At 42.1% G+C, this 23,437-nt stretch overlaps 1 protein-coding gene across 2 annotated transcripts in view; it reads left to right on the forward strand.

Moving 5' to 3' along the window:
• Nucleotides 1-231: 231 nt before the first annotated feature.
• RGS7BP (regulator of G protein signaling 7 binding protein) overlaps nt 232-23,437 on the forward strand; it is a 118,645-nt gene continuing 95,439 nt past the window's right edge. Inside the window, exons 1-2 of one of the 2 annotated variants that reach the window (XM_030844113.2) lie at nt 232-1,110; nt 2,024-2,190. In XM_030844113.2, coding sequence (XP_030699973.2) covers nt 946-1,110; nt 2,024-2,190 — 332 coding nt within the window. In that variant the 5' untranslated portion in view covers nt 232-945. The remainder of the gene's footprint in view (nt 1,111-2,023; nt 2,191-23,437) is intronic. The other variant, XM_030844103.2, reaches the window with a different exon arrangement.

Raw genomic sequence — 23,437 nt, forward strand, 5'->3', positions numbered from 1 at the left:
AAAACCTCACTCCCTCCTCGTTGGGCTTTACTAATCTGTGGCCCCGGAATGTGTTGGAAGGTGAGGGCCTCAAGCTCACACTGGTTGATCTGAAATCCGTGTTTATGTCCCAGCATGTGGCAATGTGCTCCACTCTGATGACACTTTTCGTTTCTAATAATAGAGCAGATGAAGTAATATTGCAATTGATGTTCCCGGGGATTTGATTGGATAAGTGCATAAACCCTGGAGGGGGAAGGGGGTTGTATGGACGGATCACATTAGTATTCCTGTCCTATCAATGTGCGGGGCCGCGAACAACGTCAGCCGGACCGATTCCCTGCGTCTGTCAGTCCCGCCACGGATTCATTAGGGATCCTCAAACAGATGAGCCCCGTGGAGACGAAGAATCAAGACAACGACCAACTGCCTGCTTCGGGGACTGCCAGCCCTTCCAGGCCTGGTGACGGGGGAGGGAGGAGATAGACGAACGGAGAGCCGCTGCGGGAAGACACCCGAGGCTAGAGCGACAATCTCCCCCTGCCCGCCCTCCCCTCCACCTGGCAGCGCAGGCTTTGAAAGCTGCTCACCCATCTGAATGGAAACTAGGAACCGCCGGGCGGCGTGTTCCTTCTCGCCTAGCCTTGCGATCCATGCCGAGCGGAAGACAGTGCGAGCCCGCGCCAGCGTCCAGCTCCCGGGACAGGGCCGGCAGTGCTGCTGAGCAGAACTTGACCGAGCTCCTTCCTCACTGCTAGTGGAAGCGATGCTGCACGGCACAGCCAGCGCTTCCCCGGCTCTCCTTCAAGCTGAAGGTTACCCACCCGCGCAGCCAGTCCCAAGCCTGTGAGCGCCGCGCCTCGGGTCCCGGCTCCGGCTGCTTGGAGGCGGCGCGCAGGGCAACTACCTGGCCGCCCGCGCCGGGGCGCACTGCACCAGCGGCTTCGGCTTGGTGGATGTGTATGCATGAGTTCTGCACCGAATGGGCGCAAAAAGCGCCCCAGCCGGTCCACCCGCTCCTCAATCTTCCAGATCAGCAAGCCCCCGCTGCAGAGCCGGGATTGGGAGCGCAGGGGCAGCGGCTCCGAGAGCGCCCACAAAACCCAACGAGCCCTGGACGATTGCAAGATGGTAGGTGGAAAATGCGCCTCCTTTTGTTTTTTGTTTTTGTTTTTTTTTGGAGAGGTGGGGGGAATCGTGTACGTTAATCTTTTGCCTGAGTGCCAGGAACTCCGCCACCCTCAGCTCCTCCATGCCGGTCACGTGCACATGCACTATTTTTAAATCTGCAGTCCCCCAGATTCGGGGTGACACCGGGTCGTATTGGCCCCGCCAAGAAGTGCCGCGGAAAGGGTCTTGGGGTCAGCGGCTGTAGGTCGTGCCTCTACCCCCTCGGAGAACGGCAGATAGGAAAGACACGGTGAACTGGCTGGCTCACCAGGGAGGGAGGGGCTGAGTAGGTAAGAGTGCTGCTTTGTGGGGAGACAGTAGCAAACAAACCCAAATAGAGTGCACGGGGCTCTGCGGAGGGGACGAAGGTTCCAGCTCAGAGGCTGTAGCCAGTCTTCCCGTCAAGCTCGGAGCCCGGCCGGAGCGGTTCAGTGGTCCGGCAGGAGGTGAATGGTTTGCCTAATATAACCCACCTTTGGCCTTTATCCCCAGGCCAATTCAAATCCACATCCCAGCTGTGGTAGAGGGGAGACTTCTATGCGAGAGTTCCCAGCATCACTCTCTAGTTACCTGGGAGTGGCATGGTAGCTCTCCAAATATGCTCTGGCTCTTCAGAAACTGAGTCTGAACGGGTGGCGGCAAGTAGGTCTGGAAACAGAGCTTCCATGACGAGACTTACCGATGAAAAATAAACACTTGCTTTGGATGAAGAGAACTTACATCTTTGTGCCCCAATCTTTAAACAATCTGTAGGCTCTTTAGCAGGAGATTTGGGGAGGTGGCTCAGGGGTCAGCGAAAGCCTCTGTTTAGGTAACACAAAATAGGAAACTTCCTGATCAGTGTCTTACGAAAGAAACTCGCTCTCTTTTCCAGCTTGTCCAAGAGTTCAACACGCAAGTGGCCCTGTACCGAGAATTGGTCATTTCTATCGGGGACGTCTCTGTCAGCTGCCCCTCACTCAGGGGGGAAATGCACAAGACAAGAACCAAAGGCTGTGAAATGGCCCGCCAGGCACACCAAAAACTTGCTGCCATCTCGGGGTAGGAGACTCTTGGCATTATTTGGTAATTCATATACATGATGTGTGCATGCGGGCAGATATTTATGGTGACTGAGGCCTGAGAGATGTCCTCTGCAAATGTGAGGTTTTAACCAATCACTCCGAGATCAGGATTTTCTAGAGAGCTATGAACAGACTGTAGACCAAATTATTATCCAAAAGTTGTGTGATTCTTATATATGTATTGAATATTTGGGTTATTAAGTGATTTTTTTTTAAAATTAACTTTCAATATGCTGGCCACATGTTGGAATTTGGGGCTTAAGATGTTTTTGCAGAATGTTTGGGCACCAAACTGAAGTTAAATCATCATGCCTCAAGATTAATTTGTCATCTGCTGCTAAACATCTACTGCACAAAAGCCCTGTGCAGTAGGGGAAAAATCTTTGCTGAATCCCAGATTTACTAAACTATTTACACCATGAGATAAATTCCTATGATATCATTTAAAATAAATTCCCTAAAATAAAGTCTTGGATATAAATTACTCTCTTCACTGTAGTGTATGAAAGGGAAGTTTTAACATGAGGAAATCTTTTTAAAGATTGGGGAAATTCACAAATCTAACTAAATTTAAGCTTTTTGTGCCCCCCCCAATTATTTTTATTTCTTTTTATCACATTTATGGATTCTCATGCCTATTTTAGGTGATAAGACAGTGAGTGAAAGCTTCTCTCCTGAGACCGCACTCACTCCTTCCCGATCTCTCAATAGTGGGAGAAAAGTTAGTCCTGGATTTTGTTAACAGTTCCTATTTTCAGATAAGTACAGAGAGCAAGGAAACACAGGACTCCTTATGCAGATACATTGATTTAAGTGTTTGATTCGGTCTGGATATAGCTTTTATCTATTTGTCTTCATGAGTATGGTTTTATCACAGTAGAAGTTCTAGTTAGTCAGACTCTCCTGATAATGTTGCAGATTGATCACTTGTAGGAATTATATCTAATTTACTTTTTTGAAAGAGTCACTCTTTGTTATCTTTAATGCCATTAATATATATAGTGACAATTATTAGTATATAAAGGATAGAAAGCCATATGTCGCCTCTCTTAATAACTAGTCTACATTTGACAACAGACATTTTGCATGATGAAAAATGATTCACTGTGCTAACCTCCTTGAAGTGAGAGATACATAAAATATGTTGTAAACCTATTTAATTTAGTAGAAATATTGAAAAGTATTATCCTTTTCTGTTTTAACTGTTATACTATACTTAATAGGAAGTAAATCTGGGAGTGAATCTAGGAGGTGGAAAGGAATTAAGTGTTTAAGGAATTTGGGGAAGAAATGAAGCTGTGATAAATCTCAGAGAAGAAGAGAGAAAAACAATCAGAAACACAAAAGGGAATCATGGTGGACTGAAAACTGTGGAGAAACAATGATTCAGAAGGAAAAAGAGGGCTCAGGGCTAAGGAACTGCATCTATGTAAACTCTGTGTCCAAGAGTGCATGGTGTGCTTATATCCAGAGTTCCTTTAACTTGGAACTCAAATTGATATGTTCTAATGAGAAAAGATGGACTGGAGAAATGAACAAGGAGTTCAATTTAGTCTATTCTGCTACACACATGAAATTCAGGTTCTTCTAAAGGTTTAGGAAAGAAAGAGTCTGAAACTATTGGCTAAAAGTTGAGTTTTGAGGATTTGAGGTGAATTTTATGAATTCAGGGGGTTATAGCCCTTTACTACTTACTTACATGTTATCTGAGAGTTGATGTTATTGGGGGCAGTTTTATAAGAATTAGTGGGAAAATACGTTGTTCTTAGAGGCTTGCAAAAGTAAGGCCAACTCTGTAGAATGTTCTAGAATACAATTCGAAACATTTTCCTCCTTAAAATAACAATGAAATACAGTTTAACCTTCTTTCTAAAAAATGACAGCAATATTGAAGGAAATGCCTTTAGATCCTCACCATCTGGGCTCCATTAATGAAGGATGTGATTCCCCTTGGCGGAATTCCATTCCTGATATTGCTAGTTATGTGGGCTCTCATTTCAAGCTTCATGTGAAGGCTGGTAGGGAGGCGGTAGGATTCAATTTACAATTTAATGCAGGGGTAAGAAAACAGTGATTCCTGGGGAATGTAGACAGAAAGACTAGATTTCTTGACTGCCCATTGTTTGCTGGCAAAATCGATTTAGTTGATAGAATAATCCTCTGAGGGAGGGATTAGTATCCTTATTCTACAAATGGGTCTTAGAGAGGTTAAGGAAATTGCCCAAAGACACACAACTAAGAAGTGGTACAACTTTGATTTGGCCCCAGATTTGCATGCTTCTGAAATCTGTGAAATTTCCTCCATATAATGCTGCCATTCAAAAAGGTGTCACGTAAAAAAAACAAAGTACTGAGATGTGCTAATGTATAGATGAACCTCCAAAAGAGTACACAAAATGAAAGAAGCCAGTCACAGAATACCAAGTATTATATGATTCCATATATATGAAATGCTCAGAGAAAGCAAATCTATAAGAAACAGAAAGATTAGTGGTTGCCTAGGGCTTGGAGTGGGAACAGGGTGTGAGTGCAAATGAGCTTGAGGTATCTTTTTGGGGTAATGGAAATGATTCAAATTTGAATTGTGGTGACGCTTGTACAACTGTATGTTTTCTGAAAATCAATGAATTGCACACTTAAAATGAGTGAATTTTATGGTATGTAAAGGATACCTCAATAAATGTTTTTAGAAAGGTATGATCACCATCAAAAAGGTATGATGAACTCATCACTTGACTTTCATTGGCTTTATTCTTTTCTACATATGTAGCTTTTAGCAAAAGGGATACGAGCTACAAGGATGGGATAAAGTAAATCTTGACTCTCTGTGCATTCATCAAGATGCCTGCCTGATAGTGGTCATCTAAGCACCAATGCGTTGTTCTTTGTAGGAATACAGGTGGGGGGAAAGGCAGGACTTGAAGGAGTAAATGAATTGTCTCATTTCTTACCAACACAGACCACTCCTTTCTTCTCTACTACCTGGCTCTGGGGCCAGAGGAAGAAGGCAGTGTTGAAAGTGGACAGGGTAAAGGAAAATGAGGCAAGATAAACAGAGAGGAAGAGCAAAAACAGAGTTGGATTAAACCACACAGGTAGCCCATGGCATTGTGAGACCTCTCTATTGAGACCCACAATTTCATCATCCCTAAGGTCTTTAACATTTTAATGTCTCTGAATTTACAGTTCATTTTACAATGGATGATGCATCATATTGAGTGGCAGCATCTTTTCATTCCTAATGGTACATAAAACAGTGGTGTTTCTTAAAATGGATGATGTCTAAATATAATAAAATACAGTTTGGGTTAAAAGTTAAAAAAAAAAAAAGAATTAAGCCACAAATGCTACATCCCTTTCATCCCTGACCAGTTGAAACCCTCAAGGAATGGTGAACACAAGAGAAGAAAACTTGGACTGTGTTTCTCACTAGCTGACCCTGGGTAAGAAGGCCATCTTCACAGATACAACTGAAACACTTTCTCAAATTGTGTTTAGATCAGCAGAAGTTCAGGTACAGCCTTTTCTTTCAAAGGCATTGGATGTTTTCTGGGCAGAGCCAGGCAGCTGAATCCAAAGTCTCCTCTGAATGGCTTGATTTACCACAGTTATTATACCTTCACCATGCTGATCCTCTCCTAGGCATTAAAGCTAAGAGGGGCACTGCTCAATGTTTCTGTGTATGTGTGTGTGCAGGGGTAGGCAGTTGTCTGGACCCTGTCTCCTTGAACTTCCCTCCAAAAATGACTTCTGAGACATCTTTGAAGAATCCCTAGGGCTCCATGATACACAGAGTACTGATTTAGCAAAATATCCTTGTTTTATGTTTGAGGAATCTGAGATTTGGAGGATTTAAAGTGACAGCTTGGTCGAGTGTACATGAGGATTTTACAGTCAGGCAAACCGGAGCTGAATACCATCTGTGCTGACCTTGATGGAATTACTTACTCTCTAAGTCTCAACTCCCTTATCTGTAAACTAGTTGTCATGCTCACTCCTGGGGTAGTTGAGAGGATTTAGGGAGCCAGGTGGGTGATGCCTACCCTGACAGGGGTATTCTGCCAGTCCCAGGCTGCTCTAAGACTGGAACCCAGGTTTCATGCTCTCTGGTCTAGTGCCTGTTCTATCAACCACACCATCTCCTGAGAGTGAAGAGAGAAAGAATACAGCATATAAGCTAGGAGGGCCCAGAAGAACCAATAACCTCCAGCAAACCCCAGGAGTTTATGCTGTGGTGGTGGGCTGGTTATTAGGAGTCCTTTTCCTTTGCTGATGTGGTACCTTTGTTGCACTGGATATTCACACCATGACCTTCTGTTAGTGACTGCTGATTAGAGTGAAAGTGAGGTTTGAGTATGCTAATGTGAGAGGCAATATAGCTGTCGTGGGAAAGAGCATTGACTCTAAATCAGATTAGACCCAGATAAAATCCTGTTTTTACCATACTAGGGATACATGTGTACTGATATTGCAAATTGCTTCATAGGCTGGTAAACGGCAGTGCGGCACAGAGGTTAAGTATTTAGACTTTGGCGCTAGACTGCCAGTGTTCAAATCTCAGCCTTACCACTCATAAATAGTGTGACCTTGGGCAAAGATGCTGTCTCTCTCTGCCTCAATTTCTTAATCAGCAAAATAGGGCTAATAAATAATGGGACCAAACCATACAGCATCCTGAGGATTGAGTAAAGTAACATACAGGAAGCACTTAGAAGACTGCCTAGCACACAGCAAGTGCTATTATTAAGTTCAGATTAGTGTAACTGTAATTACTAATAAGAAATTTAAAATTCAGGTGGTCAAGATACATTTATATTAAAAAAAATCTGCCCCTCAAATATTTTTCAAATAAATATTTTAGCTGAAATAAATTTTTGTTTACTTTGGTTTCTTACATTATGTTCTGAGGAATTTTCTAGGTTGAAACTTCCCAGATGGCTACCAAAAGGCCTCTTCTATAATATCTTAAAAGCAATATGGAGATGTGAAAGTTCAAAAGTAGTTAAGTTTAGAAATACTTCCTTGGTATACATCAACCTAGATTCTTCATAAATCATAATATTTACAAAATCTTTTGGCCTAGCTCTGGTATAAGCTATGTGGACAAAGCTTATGCCATTGGACAAGACTATTAAATTCTCTGTACACCTCAATAATTGAATTGAATGATTTCTGAGTTGTCCGGCTTCATCATTCTAGTGTTCTATGTTAATTCGTGTAGAATCACATAGATTTTGTTTACAGAACTGAGCTACGAAAAAATCAGCACGTGCAGGAAGTTTGATGATTGAAGTCCAGAAATAATTTGTCAGGATGTGAACATACTATGATCACAAGGAGAATCTTAATCTCCTAATGGCTTCCGGGAACAACAGAATGATTATCCTAGGGATCCATACCCACAGATTTTAGGTTTTTCCTTTCAGCAATTACTTTCCTGGCCAGCCACGCCTGTGTTTTTCTCCTTTCTCCTTGCATCTCTCCTTGTGTTTTTTCTTCTCGTTTTTTGGTCTATTTTAGTTTTGTTTGATTCTTATTTGACTCTTCTGCTCTGTATTTTCCAGCCCCCCTTTTTGTCCATTCCCTGTCGTGTTTGCTAGGATGTTGAAATGGGAGAGAGAGAATACAGAACTGCAGCTTAGTCAGTGATGCTTCCTCTCAGCACTTCGGCTGAGACTGCAGCAATTACGTGGGGTGGTAGAGAACGGAAGGAGTATTTGTTGACCATGGAGGCAGCTCACTCAGCTTTCTTTAATCCGCACGATGGAGGAGGCCTGAGGTATAGTAAAATAAGCCTGGTTGGCAAGCATGCCAAGCCACCTACACTGTCCTTTATGTTTCCTTCCTATTACAGGTGTTTGGGTTTTTAAATTTTAACTCTCACTGGTCAAATAGTGAAAGGTGAGTTATATCTGCACCAAAAGAATATGCTATCCATCTGAGGTAATGATGGGAGCACAATTCTGTGTCAGTTTTCTAGGGCTGTAGTAACAGAGCACCACAAACCGAGTAGCTTAAACAGCAGAAAGTTCTCGTCTCACAGTTCTCGAGGCTAGAAGTCCAAGACCAAGGTAAGGCAGGGTTGGTTCCTCCTGAGGGCTGGGAGGAAGAGTCTGCTCCTGTCTCTAGCTTCTAGTGGTTTGCTAGCAATCTTGGTGTTTCTTGGCTTGTTGAAGTATCTCAGCCTCCATCTTCACATGTTCTTCTGTGTGAGTGTGTGTCCATATTTTCCCTTTTTATAAGGACACCAGTCTTACTGAATTAGGGGCCCACTCTACTGTACCAGTATGACCTCATGCTAACTTAACTAATCACATCTGCACCAACCTATTTCCAAATAAGGTCACATTCTGAGATGCTGGGTGTCAGAGCTTCAACATATGAATTTGAGGGGTGGGGAGAAGAAAGTTCCACCCATAGCAAATTCCCTTCACCCATCTGCAGTAGAATACACACTTTGGGTTGTTTGTTTCGCCCAGTGGGGATGGTGTTTTGCCCAACACTATCTACATACTTTCTCAACACTTTTGCACACAGACTTCCCAGCACCCAGTGTTTTATCATTTGCAAGACTGTAGCTCATATTAGGGGTGGGGTTTGTGACCATGGAATAGAATGCTTTCTGTATGAAATGGATGTGTTCACAAAGAATCCCCAATATGGTGAGCACTTTGCTATAACCAGTTTAGTTACTGCTGTCTGAAGGTGGAGCAAAATCCAACTGCCAAAGAGAATGTTAGGAGGAGGCATAGATGCACCTACAGTCCACACGTAGGACGTTCACTTTCTCTGATCTGCATGGCTAGACGTGATTAGGTGGTGGTCCCTCAGTGGTGCTGATTCTGTTGCTTCAGGGCCGTAGCATACTCAGGAGCAAGTGACAAAAGACTGCCTCACACCAAATTAAAGAAATGTGCTATTCTTATCAACCAAACTAAACGTCATAGGGAATCTAGATACGTGGTCTCCCACTGCCAGTTGAAGTTTAGCCTTTTTATGTTTTGAACAGATCTAATGACTTTCACCTTGTTAGAGCTTTCTAATAGATGTTCCAATTAGAGGGAAAATTAAACCTAAAACAAACTCTAGGAAACTCATCATCATTTTATTATTTATACCGTGAAGTACAAGAGAGCAAGGCTGTGTTTCATTCATGTTTGCACCAAGTGCCAAGCTCGTGAGGAAATGTGCATCTTGTTTGTTCATTAAGTTTACTTGGTATTTTTAAATCTATTCTTAAAAGACACTGTGTTATATATTTCAATTTAAAAATCAACTATACTTCCCTGGTGGTGCAGTGGTTAAGAATCTGCCTGCCAATGCAGGGGACATGGGTTTGAGCCCTGGTCCAGGAAGATCCCACAGGCCACGGAGCATCTAAGCCCGTGCACCACATCTACTGAGCCTGCGCGCCTAGACCCTGTGTTCCGCAACAAGAGAAGCCACCGCAATGAGAAGCCTGCGCACCGGAACGAAGAGTAGCCCCCATTCGCCACAGCTAGAGAAAGCCTGCACACACCAACGAAGACCCAACACAGCCAATAAATAAATAAATACATACATAAATACTTTTAAAAAACAATAAAATAGAAAATGTTGAAAAAATCAACTGTAGTTCAATAAGAGGAAAAAAAGAAACTGTGTCTTGACACAGACACACACTTTAGTAAAAAAGGAGCAAATACATTAGCTTACATTTTATATTTCTATTACATTTGACTGTTATTTCTTTCTGGTTTGTAACTATAAAACCAATGTTGGTTTTTAAATGAGAGGACTTGAAGAGCACACTTAAGATTGTTTTCTGAGGCATAGGTGTTCCTTATCATAAGGAATCAGTGGGCAGTGTGTATTTTAGAATTACTCAGAAGGTAATCATGTTTGAGGTTATTTGATAAAATATCACCCTAACATCTGCTTGGTGGCTTTTTAGTGAATAGTTAAATAACCATTTTCTATTGAGGTCATTTTTAAAAAACCATTCTTTAAACTTTTAGCCCTTGCAAGTTTAGATGTGTCTCATCCAAAAAGATAACTACATACAGCAAGCTCCAGAGCAGTAACTAAACCACCAGTCAGTTCATTTATTTCCTCTGCTCTAGAAGACATGATGTTTTTTAAAAAGTAAAAATCTCATGAAAAACATTCAATTGCTTGTCTATACACATATTTACACATATGTATATTGCTTGTGCATTTACATATATTTAGATATATTTATAAACAAATACTAAAATTTGTGAAATAGACCCTTGCTAGGATAATGTGTCTAAACCTTTAAATAGAAGCGTTGATTTAGCAAATAATGTTTCCAATCTAATGGAAAACTCTAGATACAATCAGGTTAACAAAAATTACATTTGCAGGTGTAGATAAACAGTAAACTAATAATCTACAGCAATTTAACTGAGTTCGAGCAAAAGGGGGAAGTACATACTAACCCAGAAGTCATCAAACCCCTAGGGTATTATTCAGTCACTAAAAATAAGTATCTTAAAGTCCCCCTCGGTCTTATTCTGTCAGTTAGTAAGTCCTGTAGTATTTTATCTTTTTCAGTGTCTATTGTATCTTCCCCTTTTTCCCCCATTTCTGTGGCCACCCACTTAGTTCAGAATCATGTCCCCTCAGGCCATCAACTATTGTAGTACCTCCCAGTTGTTCTCCTTACCACCAGTCTCTCACCTCTTCTTTTCAATTTATTCACTAGATCCAGACTAATCCTCCTAAAACTCTCCTCTGATCTTGTCACTTCTTTGCTTTAAAACTTCCAAAGATGCCCCATTGCCTAAAGCAGTGTTTCTTCACATGTGTTCCCTGCATTGCCCGTCTCAGAATCACCTGGGGTGCCCTCGGACCGAAAGAACCAAAATTCTGGGGAAGGAGCCCTGAAAATCCATTTTTTTTAACATGCACCACCCCATCCCCCAGGAGATTCTTGAACTTGCTAAATATGAGGTCTGTCAGCCTGAAGCAGTGATTCTCAACCTGGGCTGCACACTGCAATCACCCAGAAAACTTAAAAAAATTGTCGATGTTTGAATTCTATCCCTAGAGTTTCTGATTTAAATGATCTGGGAGGCAGCCTGGGCATTGGGATATTTTTTAAAACTCCCCAAGTGAGCATTTGTATAAAAATGGATTACATTTGCCTACACTGAACAAAAAATTCAAAGACACCAGTGTTTATTCTCTCACAGAAAAGAAGCCCTAGAATGGCCAATTCGGAACCGGTGTGCTGGCTCCAGGAAGTCAGCATTTCTGTCACCCACTCTTTGTTTATGCCTTCCATCCTCAATCTGACTTTATGATGTGAGATTATTATAGGAGCTGCAGCCATGAGTCCCAGTTCCAGACTGGAAGAAAGGATGAAGGAGGAAAGCCACACTTCCCAGCTGGGTCTGCTCTTTTTAAGCAGACCCAAACAAAACTTCTTCCAGAACTGCATCATATGGTCACATCTAACTACAGGGGAGACTAGGAAATGTATTCTTTTATCACTGCCACCTTAAAAAAAAAGGAGGACTTTATTACTAAGGAAAAGAGAGAGAGCAGATATTGGGAAACAACTAACGATCTCTGTCCCCAACCTGTATTCCCGGACTTAACTTTTACCATTTAACTTGTAAACGCTTTACTTACTCGAACTAGTCTGCTTTTTATTCCTTACAGGTGTGTAATAGGATGGCCCTAGTCTATGAGTCTACATCTATGGTTTTTATATGAAAAAGCACATTCTAGCTATTAAAAGAAATAATTTACTCTCCTAAATGCCAAGGTCTTACTTGCAGTCTCATTGCCTGCCATGCTCCTCCCACTGAAATTCAGAACAGATGGAAGGGTCCCAAAGGGATTAAGAAAATTTTGCTGTTTTTAAATGGACCCATGGAAAAGATTAGAGGTTCAGGAACAACTTGGGAGGACAGGAAGTCAGGCAAGGTGCCTTTGAAAGGGCTTGAGTATAATTTTCACAAAGCAGGATGTGAAATAAGATAGGACCTGTAAGGAGGATAAGTAATGGCACTCAAGAAATCAATTTTTAAAAACCTACCAGAGATTGAGTGGAACTCTTCTTTTAAAAAATAAATTTAAACTTTCTTTTAAATCAAGGAAAAAAATTCCATCAAGGAGTTAAAATCTGATGAGCTATAACAGGAATAAAAGGGAGGGAGGCAGGGTTTTCTGGATATGGGGATAAAATGATCTGTGATCAAGATTATGAGTTTATTAAAAGAAATTGAACTTGAAATTCATTATCTCATGTAAACAATGTTATATCCAGTAGTCAGTACATAAATGGTATTTAATCCATAATTTCCTAAATTATAAACCTATTCAACACATATGACAGTATATTCGATAGGGAAATATATTCATTTCCAACTCTGGAAGTCATCTTCCTTTCTGGGAACCTATTCATAGAGCACCCACCATATGCCACATGCTTTTCTAGGTGCTGGAGACATAGCAGTTCTGAAATAGAGAAGGGCCCTGCATTCATGGTGAAGATAATCAAGAAGTGCTATGGTCTGAAGATTTGTGTTCCCACAAAATGTGGATGTTGAAATCCTAATGCCCAATGTGATGATACTGGTAGGTGAGACTTTGGGGGGTACTGAAGCCATGAGGGTGGAGCCCTCATGAATGGGATTAGTGCGCTAATAAAAAAAGGCTCCAGAAATATCCCTCACCCCTTCCACCATGTGTGGACACAGAAGGAGGACACTGGCTATGAACCAGGGAGAAGGCTCTCACAAAACATGACCAAGCTTGTGCCTTGATCTCAGACTTCCTTGCCTCCAAAACTGTGAGAAATAAATTTCTGTTGTTTTTAAGCCACCCAGTCTGTGGTATTTTGTTATAGCAGCCTGAATGAACAAAGACAAAAAGAAACATGCAAAGGATAGAGCATTTCAGAGAGTGATAAAAGCAATGAAGAAAATAAAATTAGATAGTATTATTAAAGAATGATGGATGCAACGTGGTGACATCTGAGAAGGTGACGTTCTAACTTGATATCTGACTTTGAGAAGGGACAGTCATGTGATCATCTAAGAGAAAAACATTTCAGGCAGAAGGTATAGCAAGTGTAAAAGTCCTAAAATGAAGTGACCTTGGCAGGTCTGAAGAAAAGAAAGGAGACTAGATTTTCAGTTTGGAATTGTCTTCAGCTGTAAGTAACATAGACCAGATTTTAGTGGCATCCATACATAAAGGTTTATTTTCTCACATAATTATAAACCCAGGGATAGGGGATAGCACACATTGCTTCATGGTTTAAAGATATCAGGCCTGAGATTTCTATAATCAGGCCTTTTCCTCTAGGTCCCAAGATTGCTGCTTCACCTCCAGAAATTCTGTCCATGCTCCCAGCAAGTAGGAAGGATGGAAGGCAAAAACATAAGACAATTGTGTCCCTTTTAAAAGAGCTTTCTCAGAAGCCTCACACGACAACTTCCATGAACATCTTGTTGACCAGGACCGTGTCTTGTGGCTTTCTTGGCTACAAGCTTCATGATCTGATTTACATATATCTCTCTCCATACCAGCTGTCTAGTGAGGACAAAAATTTCCCAATCTGTAAGCCAAAGTGATGCTTCCTGAGGCCTAGGTTAGGGGAACTTTAGCAAGATTGGGGAGACAGGAAGGGTAGGGAGCTTGGATGTGAGAAGTGAGCAAAGGGGTGCTACAGGGGGAGAAAATAGTGGGAGGACATGCCCTAGCATCTACCTCTCCTTCCTGCCCATTTCCTTCTTGGTTTTTTGGTCCATCCATTCCTTCATTAAACATTGAAGGGCTTCCCTGGTGGCACAGTGGTTGAGAGTCCGCCTGCCGATGCAGGGGACACGGGTTCGTGCCCCGGTCCAGGAAGATCCCACATGCCGCGGAGCGGCTGGGCCCGTGAGCCATGGCTGCTGAGCCTGCGCGTCCGGAGCCTGTGCTCCGCAACGGGAGAGGCCACAACAGTGAGAGGCCCGCGTACAGCACAGAAAAAAAAAAACAAACATTGAACACCTACTATGGGCCAGCCACTGTACTAGGTTCTGGAAGTATAAAGATAAATACAACACAGCTCCTGCCCTTTGAGGAGCTCATCACCCAGCATCTGTGTGAGACAGACATGTAAACAAATCATTGCAAAACAGTGCGATCACTGCTACAATAGAAATATGTGGATGATATAGGAGAGGCATAAAGGAGGCGGCAATCAGCTCTGCCTGGGTGGGTGTAGGCAGGAAAGACAACTTCATAAAGGACAGGATGCCACTTGGACTGAGCTTTGAGAGCAACGAGCAGTACTTTCGCTTTTATTTGTGTAGCCTTGGGCTTCCTGCCATGAGCATACTTTAAGGGATGCTATTTGTCTGTCTTGAGCCAAGGGGAAGCAGAAATAGTTTAGATGTGCTGAGAACCAACTGTGTGCTATACCCTTTGCATACATTCCTTCATGATTAAATGAGTTCATCTGAAATAATATTTACTTAGAACCCAGTGAGATAATGTTTTAAAGTGAGATATGTTGGCGAAGAAATGCATTTACCTACAAGTAACAGAAACTAGCCCATAGTGGCCTAATCAGAGGCCACTCTGTAGGTAGGTGGGAGCTGGGATTATTTCACAAGTTGGAGCATGTCAGCACAGTGGTCCTAGTGATTCTTGTGGTCCTAGTGACTTGTCCCTTGTGGTTCCAAGATAGTGGCCCCATCCAGAGCCAATAAAACACCAGGGCTGGCTCTTGATTCTAGATGAAGCATGCCTCACCTGGAAGCTTTCCAAAGCACCCCTACTGCTAAATATTTTTTAAATTTCCATTTTTTAGTACATTTAGTTCAGAAAGTTGAGGTATTTGGTCAAGATATTGGGTGGGGCTGGGGTTTGAACACTGGTCTCTCTGTGACCAGAGTCTTTATTCTTGACACTACACTGGGCTGTTTTGTTTCCCCAGACGGCCCCTTCCTTTCTTGGAGAGGCCCCAGGATTGGCCGACCTGCTTTCCTTCCCTTCCACTGTCACAAAGTATTATTTCCACTCAGAGTCTCTCTCCTTCCCTGGACTCACTTCAGCACAAGGACCTCTTCATCCGGCACACAGCTGATTTGAGGGTTTTTAAGGTTTCCTCAGCTAGTAAGGAGAGGAAAACAGGCAGGCAGGAAAAAAATAACAAAATTATGGCCTTGCTGAAGCTGCCAGTGGAATGTGAATGGATCTCGGCTCTGCATTCTCGGGGCCTCAGCACTTCTCTCTGGGCCCTGAATTTTTCAGACTTCCGCTCTCAATACTGTGTCTATCTCAAATTGCTCCATCCTTGAGCACCTTCTTTCTTGTTTGTTTGCCTACATAAGTCCTAGAAATGTTGGACCCAGGTCAAGGTGGGCTGAATTCTGGGTTTCAAGAAACGACCTGCTTCTTCCCCACAGAAGACATTTAAGGAAGAGGGGGACACTCCATTACCACAGTGACACTGACCACCCAGCTCCTCTCCAAGGCATCAGTGAGTAGAGGGGTGAAAAGAGAAATGGAGGTGAGGGTGAGGAGTGGTATCCAGGGCTAGAGAGCTTCCCACTGGGTGATGGGAACACTCAAGAAAGTGACATTGAGGCTGGGTGAAAGGATGGGAAGGACTCATCGGTGACAAGAATGGGAAGAGATTACCAGACCAGTCTCAAAACATCACTTCTTTAAATACCCAAATCTTGTCAATAAACCCACAAGAGGTCCTGCTTTCCCGAAAATGGAGTTTAAAATCATAATACATAGTAATTATCTAAATTGCCCTCTTTGTGGGATTTCTAGTTTTCAGCCAGAATGATGGCTTGTTAGAGCTTCAGGCTCTGAGTTTTAGGCCCTTTTATTCCCTTAGTGGGTCTAATTTTGAAGCATTCAAATTTGGCTTGGAATTCTCATTTCCATCCTTGCCATCCACTCCCTGAGCTGAGGAATTATGCAAAGCTGATGGCTTTTTCTCTCTCAGATATTCATTATCACTATACAGATAATTTTTGATTTTTTATCTTCAATATCATATTCCTATGAGTCCATTACTAGGAAAATTCCTATTTGTCTTAGAATTAAAGAATAAACCATTCCCCTTCACCCTCACCAAAATATTTCTGATGCAGGAAAAATTTAGGTAGAAAATAGAAATTAATTCCTAAAATTACCTCTGGTGTATAATCATGTATAATTCATGCTTCTTGAATTATACACTTCAAACATTTTGGGGGTTTGTGTCATTATTTCTATTTAAAGGGGAATTATTTGGGAAAAAAAAAAAATCCACTCCTGTCTGTCCTGCTGTAAGAAGCAGCAGATGCGGTAAGAAATGAGTATTGGGAAAGTGCGCAAAGGATACATCACCTGAAGAGTCTTGTTCTCGTTCTTACTAGCACTTGATTAACTTTTATAAAAATCTATTTGTTTTGGTTTTGTGATAATCCGCATCTGGGTCCTGCTCAAAAATAGTGGCAGATATAGAAAGACCTTCTCTCTGAGGACCACAGCAGAGTTTTCACTGCCAAATGAGCTGTATGAGGCAAACGTAAATGATCAGAATCTGTCTGTGGTTGTGATTTGGGGACGTATAGTTTGGATGAGCACAGCTGTCCTCACCGTGGAAGAGAGAAACACTACTGAGAGGTGAGTGGAAAATCTTTCCCAAACTGGGCGTTTTCGGATTCTCCAGAGAAACAGCCACAATCAGGAGTGTGTGAGCAGGGGCTGGGGGCTGTAATATAAAATGAGGAATTGGCTCACACAGCTACGTATGGAGGCGGGGCAGTCCCACGATTTGCCATCTGCAAGCTGGAGACCCAGGAAAGCCAGTGATGTAATTCACTCAGAGTCCAAGGACCTGAGAACCAGCGGAACCAATGGTGTGAGTCCCAGTCTGAGAGCAGGAGGGGACTGATGTCCTAGCTCAACAATCAGGCAGAGGGAGAGAAAGAATTCAACCTTCTTGCACCGTTGTGTTCTATTTGAGCCCTCAAGGGATTGAAGGGTGCCCACCCACACTGGAGAGGACCACCTGCTTTACTCGGTGTGCCAATTGAATGCTAATCTCTTCCAGAAATGTCCTCACAAACACACCCAGAAACAGTGTTTAAACACATATCTGGGCATCCTGTGGTCCAGTCAGGTTGACACATAAAATTAATCATTACACTGGGTCAGTTGCCTTGACCATAGCAGATGGCTGAAAGCCCCAGAATTCATAATTCTGAGAGTGGTTGTGAGGAGATCGCCTGTGGACATTTGAGAAGACTTCTCTCTGTGCATGGTGAGAGGGGAGACTTGACGTGGTTCCTGCCCGTCAGCACACAGTCAGGAATCAGGACTCAGTTGGTCCCCACCTGAGAGTACAACAGTGTTTAAAGGAGACAGCTGTATCTTCCAAGCTGGGTGACTTCCATGAACATTTTTTGCCGTACACCATGTTCTCTTACTATCTGAAGTTTGAGCTCAAATGGCTGCCTCTGTTTGCATACTGTACCATCATTGAATAATGAGGAAACTGCTCAGATTATTTTAGGCCACAGCATGTACCATAATGCAAAATCACTCAGCAAATGTTCCCTCCAGGAAACAAGCCCTATCAACTATTTTTATATTCATGCCTTCAATCTTTTGTTTTCTGAGGAGGAAATATGTTTTAAGCTACCAAGTCTGTTCAGACTCAGAGTAGCTTGAAATTATTCTCGAAATTTTCATATTAGGTTACCGTACAGGCACCATGGTAGATTTGATGTGAAAATGTGAAGCGAGTTAAAATATCTATTTAGGTGTAATCTTTCCAAAAGACATGTCATCACAGTTCATTTGGGGAAAGTCTTGCTTCATGGTTCACCTTTATAAAGACAATCTCCAACTTCTGAGAAAGAAATGTTGTGGGATGTGAGGGGGGAAGAGGCAGGAAAGGGGAATGATTCAGCTGGAAAAGAAGAAAGAAAATAGGGAAGGAGGAAGTAATTAGTTCTTTGGGAACTATGCTGATTAAGGAGTTGGCACTGCCAGGGGATAAAAGGAATGAAGCTAAAGGGAAAAGAAAAGGGAAAATGCAGTTGTAGGATTGGAGGCAATGTGCAATTCAAGGTCTCCAAACCCAGATCCATCAGGGGCCAGAGAGGCGATGTGAAAAAGTGAAGCGGGTCAGGTGGGGTGCTGGTGGTCTGGGGAACCAACCCATGCCTGTGGGTCTGAAGCAGGCTGCCATACAAGCTCCACTGATTACTGATTCCCATGCAGAAAGATGGGCCAAATGTGCCATACTTGTGGCTTTTTTTTCTTAAGAGAGTCCATGAATTCATGTTTGTGTGTGAAATATGATTTTTAAAAGTTGGCCAACAGAAAATGTCTGCCGACTGAAAGAGGCCCTCAGCCATTAGTGTCTACCTCTGTTAATTAGCATGCACTTGCTTGCTCAGAATATTTGCAGATCAGTGGATGTGAACAATTAGAGAGATGCCAGGATGTCTTACCATTTTCTGTTTATGTTAGTAACTGTATCCACTTCTTAATTTCTTTGTTACTTTCCGAATAGCACATTGTGGAGTATTAAAACTTGTCAATACCTGTCACCTCAATAAACAAAAACAACCCCCCCTGCAAAAAAAATCCCTACCAAATATAGAAAAAAAACAGAGATATATATTTTGGCCTTGGATTGTTAATGAAGGTTAAACATATTTAATTAGCCTTAGGAACATGTTAAACATTTTTGGAATTGAACCTAAGGAAAGAAATTACAATATTTGTACATGTGTCCTGAAGTCAAATTGCTTGAAAGATCCTTTCTTTTGCTAAGACAATTATTTAAATTATCATATTACACATTACTCTTTCATATCACACAGGACCCATTGATCTTATTAGGATCAACATCAAGACAAATAACCTGTCAGGCATATAACAGAGTCTGAGTTCTACATGAAAGTTAAATATAGGACATACATATTTTACTTTATCTAAATGAGATCCTAAGGGGGAAAATACTCTCTTAACCTGATTTCATATTACTTATATGATTTAGTATCTAGTAGGATTTAACTGAAAGAGGATGTGGTATACAAAATAGTGACAAACGTCAATTTGCACAAAAGAGTTAAGGCCATTTCTAGATAGCTATTTCTGAATTCCCAGCAAAGAGTATTCATTCTCTGATCAGTTTTCTCTGCTTACGAGTGTGGAACCTACATCAAACATTTCCTTTAACTCAATGTGTCCCTTCCAGACTCAAGATTTAATGTAGCCCAGTGGACCATCCATTCTTCTCTTGCCCTTCCCCCTGCCCCACCCCTCCCTCCCTCAAGCAGTTGGAAGAACAATTACTGGGGCTCATAAGCCATCCCAGGTGGTCTTATGAAGACTGTTCCCCTGCCGATCATTGCAGGGTTTCTTTGGGCCTACAGCTTTAGAGCTAAAGTGGGTGCTGCCTAATATTCTAATATTTATTGATTTCTTCGAGCCTGAGAGGCCCCTGAGAGGTGCACTTACCCTTTACTAAATAAACAGAACCCCTGTCATGATGGATCTCCACTGCTTTACAGGATGCAGAATGCTTCCACAAATATTAAGTCATTTAATCCTGGAATTATTATCCCTATTTTATGTATGAGGAAACTGAAGCTCTGAGAGGTGAAATGACTTGTCTTTGGCCAGATAGCATGCAAGTGACAGAGCTGGAATGAGAAGCCGGGTCTCCTGCCTTCCAGTCCATGATCCTGTCCACCAACCCCCAAGTACCACTCTCCAATCATCCTGTTATTTGTCTCTAAGGAATTTCTGGAGAACCAGAGCTGAGACCATGGAGGTTTTTCTCTCTCTTATAAATGGACATGAATCACCTCCATTGGTAAATATTTCCTTATTTCCCGTCAGCTGGTGTTCTGCTGTATTATACAGATCTGAGGAATCCAGATCATAGCCAGGACAGCAGGGAGTCCCCAGGAACAAATCCACGATAAGGGAGGAAAATCTGGCACTTTTCTGTAATTTCTAAGAGAGTAGTATTCTTGATACAGCATGGTCCCTAAACTCTTTCCAACCCAGGCCCTGGGATAGAACCTGTGGCTTTGAACTGAAAGCTAAATCATTAAATGCTAGAGTCCAAAGTTAGTTGCAGTCCAACTAACTTTGCTTCCAGATGTTTCTCCAAATAAATAGAAGACATAGCAAACAGTCTTTTTCTAACTTTCAATCTCTGACCTGCTGGAATGATGGGTGAGCTTCACTTTCCCCAGCCTCAGGATACAATCAATTTCCAACTCCACTGCAGCCAGAAAGAGACCATGGCAGTGATGGCCAGTTTTAGTTTGATTGGCACCTTTGTGGGATAGTTGGGACCTGGGGCAACAAAGTCTCAGGCCAGCTTACTATGCCAGTGAGCAACTAATGGGACTGTTTAGACACCTACCGGTATTTTCCAGAAACACAACCCTGGGGTTCCCGGAGTTGCCTCGGGAGGCTGGCTGCAGCCAAACAGCTGGGAGAATCAGAGCCTCTGAGATCTCAGGGCTAATTCGAAAGGGCTTTGTAACTGTGAGTACATGAAGGCACTCATATTTCCCTCAGGCTGCAGCTCCTCATTTGCCCTCCAGCCCTCCCCCTGTACCTGCTCTAAAGCAAACATTCAAAGCTGTCTAAAACCTGAGCAATTACAAGAATATGCACCTGTCTTTCAGCTTTCAAGACCAAATGCCCCATGAAAATTGACTAAGAAGTCACGAGAGTAACATACTCGAGTGCTATTAGCTCAAGAAAGAAAAATTAATTGTAGGATGTTTCGCTTTCCCTCTTTAACTTGCGGAAGTGAATGCCGAGAGGATCCCAGAACACCGCTCTGTGTGCTCTTGATTCCAGAAGCCCCACAGTGTCAAGCAGTGGTTCTAACTCTGCTGCACATTAGACTTCCTGGAGGAGTTTTTGAAGATACTGATACCTGGATTCCACACCCCAGATCAATTACATCAGAATGTCTCAGCGTGAGGTCTGGACAGAATATTTTTTTAAATTTCTGCAAGGTTGAGAACCACTGGTGTAGAGGAATGAGGCCCAGACTGGTAGTCCGTTTAGAATTTCAGCCAAGCTTTCAACTGAGTAATTTTGATCAATCCCTTCCCTACTCTGAGCTGTAGTTTTCATATCATTTCTAAGTTTCCTTCAAGCTGCAAAAACGTGTGTCTGTACATTACAGAATCACTTGTCATGGTCAAAAATGAGTAATGATCTAAATATCCAATAGAGGATTCATTAAATGAAAAACAGTACACCCAGGTGCTGGGATACTGTGCAAACACTGAAAATGACAGTAAGTGGAAAAAGCAGATTATAAAACAGTTTTACAGCATGACCCCATTTTTGAAAAAAAAACGAAAATTATACAGCTAGATATAATTGCAAAGATATGCACCAAAACCTTTACAGTTTTTCCTTTCTGGATAAATGATTTTCATTTTCTTTTTTATATACCTGTGTTTTCTAAATATTCCATATTAAACATTAAGGGAGAAAATCGACTCACGTGTCAAGCGTTGAATATCCGTTTTGAACACAGCTGTAGAAAATCTCAAAAATAATTATATTTGTCTATGTGGAATTCTAGCTCTTCTATTTATTGGGCAGATATATGCAAAAACCTGATGCTTTGCTTGTCCTCTACGTTACCTTCAAAACTGTACTAGCTTTAGACGCATTCATTTTCCTGATTTGGAACTACTGATCTAGAGAAAAAAAAATGGGAGAAAGAATTTCTCCTGCAGTATTTGTTCTGGGTCCTGGCGGGGCTGCCCCCATTTCACTGGAGAGAATAATTAGAGAGGAAGCAGGATCGAGAAAGTCGGGAGGACAGAGAGCCAGGAAGCTTTTGATCTGTTCTTCTTCCCTAGAGCATCCTGTCATATTTTTTGCCTGTGTGTCGGTGGTTATGAAGATAAAATGAGAGACATCAGAGCAAGGACTTAGCACACCTTTCTGTACACAATTGCTCACTAAACTTCCATTCATTCACGCATGCCTCTGTGAAGCAAATAACTTAGCTACTTACCAAGAGCATGACCTCACAGCGTCCTCATCCCCTGCAAGCCTCAGGTTCCACCCCTGAAAAAGTAACAGTAATAATAGCACCAACCTCACTGGGTTCCTGTGAAAATTAAATGATGTGATGTAGGTAAAGCACTTAAGCAAAACATCAAACATCAGACATCTCATAAGTGCCAGCTATTATTATTATTATTACACCTTTTTCCAGTATTCCTTAACCAAAAACACCTTTCGGTACGACTTCCGTTGTAATCCAGAAAAAGAGAATGGTACAAGCTTATAGCTTTAACAATTTGGGAGGGAAATGATAAAAATAGTTTGGAAGATTATATTTTGATTAGAAAAATGTATTTTTCCTACCATTTCAGTACTAAAAAAAAAGAGTATTATTTCAAGTGCTCAAGAATAATCCTTCTGTGGTTTGACACCAAGAATAGAATACTTCATTTCAGAAAAAATGCCTTAGAGAAATAATGAGCCACTGATAAAGGCAGTTACACTAGAAAAATGACTTTGGGTTTAAGGCAAGTCTTTTTCTTTTATAAAAGTGGTTAGGCCTTTAGAAATGTTTTCAAAACAACACAATATATGCGTATAATATAATGAGTGTATCTTGGCTTTTTGTTGTCAGACTCGAAGTTCAAGAGGACTAAGAGGGGAATGGGGAAAAAGAAACTCTGACATTGATGGCTGCAGTTCACAAGCTTTATTAACATGAACAGGATCTGAGAACAACATGGACCAGAGGTTCCTAAACTTGTGTTGCCCGCTAGAATCACCTGGGAAGCTTCAAAAAATATTAGGGCTTGGGTCACCCTCAGAGGTTCTGATTTAAGCGTAGGGGGCATGGCCTGGGCTCCAGAATTTATTAAATATCCCCAGGTGATTCAGATGCGTAGACAAGTTTGAGAACCACTGGCACAGACAAAGGATCCACCAAGCAAACATGGCTCCCAGGCGTCTCCCTTCCTTTTTCCTCAAGGGGATGTTCCCGGGCTGTGGCAATGGAGGGCAGCCCCACATGGGACCCTCTTTCCTTCCCCCTCTTTTTCCTGCCCTCTGCTGGAAGGGTTATATCAACTGCCCGTAAACCATTTATGTTACATCATCTAAGATCAGTGACCAGACTTCAGACTGTAATCCTTGCTGGGCCAGCATCATGCCACCTCCCTTTCTCTGCCTCAGTTTTCACA

Source organism: Globicephala melas, chromosome 3 (assembly GCF_963455315.2).
Source record: "Globicephala melas chromosome 3, mGloMel1.2, whole genome shotgun sequence".
In the NCBI taxonomy this organism is placed as follows: domain Eukaryota; kingdom Metazoa; phylum Chordata; class Mammalia; order Artiodactyla; family Delphinidae; genus Globicephala; species Globicephala melas.